The 6,116-nt window shown below is 44.2% G+C and overlaps 1 protein-coding gene across 1 annotated transcript; it reads left to right on the top strand.

Moving 5' to 3' along the window:
• The first annotated feature begins 461 nt into the window (after positions 1–461).
• On the top strand, positions 462–2,140 carry LOC115756641 (phospholipase A1-IIgamma-like). Its single transcript, XM_030696503.2, has 2 exons — positions 462–1,171; positions 1,256–2,140. The coding sequence occupies exons 1-2, from the start codon at positions 611–613 to the stop codon at positions 1,910–1,912; spliced, it is 1,218 nt and encodes a 405-aa protein (XP_030552363.1). The 5' UTR covers positions 462–610; the 3' UTR covers positions 1,913–2,140.
• The last annotated feature ends 3,976 nt before the right edge of the window (positions 2,141–6,116 follow it).

Below are 6,116 nucleotides of genomic sequence, written 5' to 3'. Positions count from 1 at the left end.
GTACATAGCGCCTAGGAAAGAACATTGGAACATTTTGTATCCTTCCGTGCATAGACATGTAAACTCCAAGCATACAATCTTGGACATGCAATTTCGAGATTCTAGCGTTCTATGCTAGCAAGAGATCCTTCTAAGACTAAAAATTAACATTCTTACTTACTAAAGAAAGGAAAATGATTCTCCGACGGTCTAACAAGATCGTCGGCTATTTCTGATAGCGGATTCACACACCATCATAGTGTATTTTGCATAAAGTACTCATTAATTAGAAAATCGTGGGATTAGAAGTAATAAACAATACTGTCAAATTGTCGGACTAGCGGTTTTCCCAAAGAAATGCACGGTCGCTCTTATCCATTCTGTTCGTAGCGCTATTTAATATAGGTGGGCCTAAGGGAAAAAAAAACGTGGAAGTTTCACCTCAAATATACAATCAGGAAAGTTTTTCTCGTGCTAGATAGTGCAAAAAGCAACTCTATCACGTAACTCATCAAGATTGCATGGCACTGTGAAAAGGTTGAGTCTATAAATTGCATGGAAGCAAGATAGCGTCTCCACAAGCCTTTCCATCCAGAGAACAAAAATTACCAGTGAAAGAGAGAGAGATACCATGGGAGGCCACAGCTCAAGGCCATGGACTGACCTCAGCGGCGAGACCTACTGGAAGGACATGTTGGATCCTCTGGACGAGGATCTCCGGATGTACCTCATACACTACGGCGAACGAGTCCAAGCCATTTCCGATGGGTTCAACGGCCAGGCGGAGTCGAAGGGCTATGGCCTGCCCCGGTTCCCCATGGACATGCTCTTCCAGGAAGTGGGTCTCGAGACGGTCAATAACCCGTTCAGGTACAAGGTGACCCGGTACTTTTACATGCCGACGAAGTTGCTCGATCTCCCACTGGTTCCAGACAGGTCTTGGGCCGGGTACGTCGCGGTGAGCACCGATGAGGTGACCACGAACTTTGGGAGGAGGGACATCTTGGTCGCTTGGAGAGGAACGACAGAGCCCTTGGAGGCCATGTCTGATCTTATCGACTATCTGGTCCCTGCGACCGACATTTTCCCCAAAGACGAGCACAAGGATGTCCGGATTCACGGTGGCTGGCACATGTTGTACACGAAAAGTGCTTTATTTGATCCGTACGTGAAGCATAGTGCCAGAGACCAGGTTTGACATTCACTCGTACTAAACATTGCTCTTGCTAATTTACCCTGGAATTTACTTAACTAAAGATTGTACTACTTTGGTCAGGTTCTAATGGAGGTCCGGAAGCAAGTGGATCTCTACGCCGGTAAAGATGAGCCAATCAGCATAACAGTGGTCGGCTACAGCATGGGTGCGGCTTTGGCAACGCTCAACGCGCTGGACATCGTGACCAACAAGTACAACGTGCCCACCGACCACCCTGAGAAAGCCTGCCTGGTGACGGCGTTTACCTTCGCCAGCCCCAAGGTCGGGAACGAGAGCTTCCAGGAGTTGTTCTCATCATCGGAGAAGCTCCGTGGCCTTCGCGTGGTCAATGCCATTGATATCGTTCCCTTCTTGCCTCCAGTCGGATATGACCATGTCGGAGAACAGCTGATGGTCGACTCGCGCAAGTCCCCATACCTGAGGCCCCTCACCAGTAGTCTTTCCGGCGCCATGGGAATCGCGCATCAGTTGGAGACGTACCTGCATCTAGTCGCTGGGACCCAAGGGATCAGTAGTAACCACTTTGATCTCAAGGGCCGACGCGATATTTCGCTGCTGAACAAGAATTGGGATGCCTTGGACGATAGCAAGTACAAATTTCCGGTGAAGTGGTGGGTGGCGAAGAACAAGGACATGGTCCAGAATGGGAACGATGGGAGCTGGAGCATGGCCGCTCCGTACATCCCACCTCGACCAGAAGATGATCAGAACGAATAGTCCCAAGTCTGATAAGCTATTACCAATAAGTTGCTACTTTATGACTTAGCAGCAGCAGCAGCAGAATAAAGGTTCCTAATGCAAAAGTGGAGTTGTTTGATTAAGTTGTACTAGGTGGACTAAGTTATGTGTGTTGCACTGATGTTCCTAAGCTATCTGTCCGATCTTTGTTTTACCTTCATGTCCTGAAATAAATATGGTATTAAATGCATATTAAAGATTGTTTCAGTATCATTTGTTTTCTTATAGTAGTTTTATTCTGTAAATCTTGATTTCTTAATTTTGTTTTTTGGTCGGAAAAAAATTTCCATTCATTGAGCATAATAATTCTCAAACAGCTAACACGAGTCCGACATACCATTTCGTAGTTCAACTATATGAACTAATTTCAATTCTAGATCCCAACATATTAAAATGATGACACTCGATATGGCTCCAATTCCTAACCCAAGTAATTTCAACTAGGTCAAGTTTTCTCACACAAGACCTGCCGGACGATCTGTGCTCTACTTTCAACCTACCCAAAGACAGATGTTCACCACATAACCAACGAATTCATCATGCATGCACCGAACTTCATGTATCCTTCCCCAATCCATATAGCCGAACCTCCTTTTACACAGCCCCACTCCAATTCGTCAAGAATCATCGACAGCCAAGGCGATCGGCTCACATATTTCACTTACCCAATACCTAAAGGCACCAACTCATGTAACGGATCGCTCATGAACCACCAATGTCCCCATCATGCAAACCCGAGTACTCACAATCATACCCATTTTCAAACATTGAGAATTCATACTAAAACCAATGACAAATGAACAATCTAGTGGTAAGGATAGATATCTACTTGCCTAGGATTATGTACGAAGACAACGGGGTTGAATTGACGCCAAACAAACCATGGTTCCTTCCTACTACTTCGGTGACACTCAAATTGAGGATGTTCCATTAACTTCTTTGACGATCAGCCCATAGATTCAAAGTACCCACAACCTTAGGACTTCATACAAAGAAACGGGGCTTGAGTTGCCTTCCGGATGAGCTCAAACCGACCTTCTCGTCTAAGTGGCATCATACGGGTCACCGAGCGGGAGCGGCAAGGCAAGTGACATCGAGAGCTGGGACACGAGGCCTACAACAGCTCGTGGACAGTGGTTGTCTAGCTAGGGAGTTGCCGGCGTGGGCACGAGAGCAAGAGGAGTCGCTTGGGTGGATTCACCAAAGAAGAGACGAAAAAGATGAAGTAGAAGAAGAGGGAGGCTGTCCATGGAAAACGAGGGGGAGCAAATAAGAGGAAGAGAGAGAAAATCAGCCCCTTTTTTAGAGGGTCAAGGTTGGTGGAAGAGTGGCGGTCGGTTGGGTGCCTTCGTGCCTCAATCTTGAACCAAACTTCGCGTGATTGTTCTATTTGCGGTTCGAAGATAACTAATTACAATTAATGATCCGCCAATTCCGGATTTCATGGGGCCAATTATGAACCAAAATCCAATACTTCAGACCCACTTTGTAGCTCCGATTAGCCGCATTGTAGTTGAACGCTTTGATGAAGCGCAAGGTCTCTAGAAAGATCCCGTAACGCTTTGCCTTCTCAAGATTATCCTTGTAATTCTGTCCATGGCAGGCCATCCACTGCTCGAACTCGGCCAATGTCGAATTTGGGGGCATTGCGGCCGAAATCCAAGCCCCTGCATATAACGATGCTGTCAATATGTAGAGCTTAGTTTGCCTCTCGAGCCATAAGGCCATTATCGAATTCTGAAGTGTATCAAAGATCAAAGATGGATCGACGGATTGTTAGTGAGCTTTGGGCCAGTGCAGACAAATATGAGCAAACCATGTTCATAAATAGAACTTCATGATCAAATTAATTGATCAGAGAACTTTGTTAATGGTCCGGTCATATTCATTTCCTTCATTGCTTAACTGTGATGAAAACCATAAAATATGTTCAAAATTAATATAGTTGACGACTATGACTAAAAAAATTTAGTAAATGTCTCGATCTCAGATCTTTGGCTCGATTGAATTGTTAAGTTGGTTGTCGATTTGTCTCTTTTGCATGTTTCTAGTTGGGGTTTGTCTCATGTATTCAGACTTATGAGACGCCTTCTCTCGACAAAAGTCCGACGCGAGGCGTGACCTCCGATGAGTTCCTTCCATTCTTCTTGGCAAACCAAAAAACAAAGTTACATAATTCCTTCTACTAGATCGAATCAATTTCAGTTTTGCTCCTTCATGCCTCTGTCTGCTTTGGGGTCTCTAGTTGGCTGGAGACCTCGAATTTGAGGTTGCGACCTCGGACAATGTGCGTGCAAACTAGGCGTGGTAGCACCCACAATGGACTAGGGGTCAAGCGAACAAGAAGGAAGATGGGAAAACATATGTTCTGGCCATTGGATCTCTTGGGCATCGCTTTGTGATTTGCCTTGTGCCTAAGAAGTAGAGGTGTCAAACGGGTTGATCGAATTGGGTTTGGATCGAGTCGGCTCAAAAATTGTCCGACCTATATTGACTCATTTAATTCGTTTTGACTTATTTTCATACCCGATCCGATCCATACTTAACCCAACCCGTGTTATTTAAATACTTCTATATTTAACCAAATCATGAAACACTTCTTTTTTATAATTTGTTAAAAAATAATATTGCTAAAACACTTTCATGCAATAAATCTAGGGAAAACTTTTTATAATTTTTTTTTATAATTTTAAAAAATAAATTTTATGTTCCTTTCCTTTTTGTCCATTCGAAATCCGATGGCCAGCGACCAAAGACACTGGGTAGGTAGGCCGGTGCGGCGAGCAGTGGCGCCCGGCTTACACCGAGAAGGCGCAAGAGGCACCAAAACGTGTCAGCCTAGCACGTCATCCTCAAGGCACCATCATAAGAGAATCCAAACTCTCCTTCGAACGACCGAAGGCCTTCCTCTTCGTCAACGTTGAACACCTTTCTCTCTCCATTCTTCTCTAAGTACCCTCTCTCACTATCTACGGTAAATTGTCAAAAATGTCTTGAACTTATTACATTTTTGCCAATTCAGTCCTAAACTTTTTAATTTTGTTAATTCAATCTTAAACTTTTTAATATTGCCAATTCAATCCTAGATCATTTTTTGCTATCAATTCAGTCCTAAACCTTTTGGGCCAATTCAGTCCATCTAGCCAACTTTGGCCTGTCGGTGTTGGCGGGGAAATTTTTAGTAATATTTTAATAGTTATTCAATTTTTTCTTTTTATTTCTTTTCATACTTACTGTTCTTCTTCTTCCTCACGACACCTCTTCCCAAGCCTTTGCATACACCTACTTGCATCACTACCAACCTCCATCCTTGGCCATCGTCGGCCACCGCCAACGCCGACGACCGTCTCCAATCTTGCCATTGGCCAATTACGATCATCACCACACTTCCGCTAGTGGCCAAATCACTCAACACCAATAACCTAAAATTATTCACCAACACGAAACCAGAACTAGAGCTCTAAAGATCATATACACATAAAGCGGGGAAAGAAAGCTAACGCGACAAGAATCCGATCGTAGGCATCATTTGAAAGCAAACAATGGCTTCAGCTCACGTTAACATCCATGGATAGATCTAGTATTATGATCGCTTGGCCTTGCCTAGATCCGGCAAGGCTAGGCAAGGCCAAGCGAGGCTCGGCTATCGGCGGTTGAGGCCAAGCTCGCCTAGCGATAGCGGCGTGATGCTATAACTAGGCAAGGTCAACCTCACTCGGATCCGGGCGAGGCCGACCTCACCCAATTGTGGCGGCACCAGTGGACCTTGCCGGCACTCGATGGAGGATGAAGATAAACAAAAAAAAAAAAAAAAGAGGAAAGAAATAAAGAATTTGAAAAAAATATTAAAATATTTTTGAAAATTGTCCTATCAGCCCTAACTGGATCCATGTCAACGCAAGTTGGTCAAAATTGGCCAAATGGACCGAATTGGCATAAATACAAGAGGTTTAGGACTGAATTGGCATAAATGCAAAAGGTTTAGGATTGGATTGACAAAATTAAAAGGTTTTAAACTAAATTTGTAAAAGTTCAATAGGTTTATGACTTTTTTGATAATTTTCCCCACTTTCTCTGTGGCGAAGCATGAAGCCACAAAAATCTGAAGAGCTTCGAGCCCCAACATGGCTTCAAGGCTTAATGGCTTGGCAACCATGAAAGTGATAGCTAGTGAGGGCTCACG

This window comes from Rhodamnia argentea, chromosome 3, assembly GCF_020921035.1.
Source record: "Rhodamnia argentea isolate NSW1041297 chromosome 3, ASM2092103v1, whole genome shotgun sequence".
NCBI lineage: Eukaryota > Viridiplantae > Streptophyta > Magnoliopsida > Myrtales > Myrtaceae > Rhodamnia > Rhodamnia argentea.
This window is presented reverse-complemented; position numbering and strand designations above follow the sequence as displayed.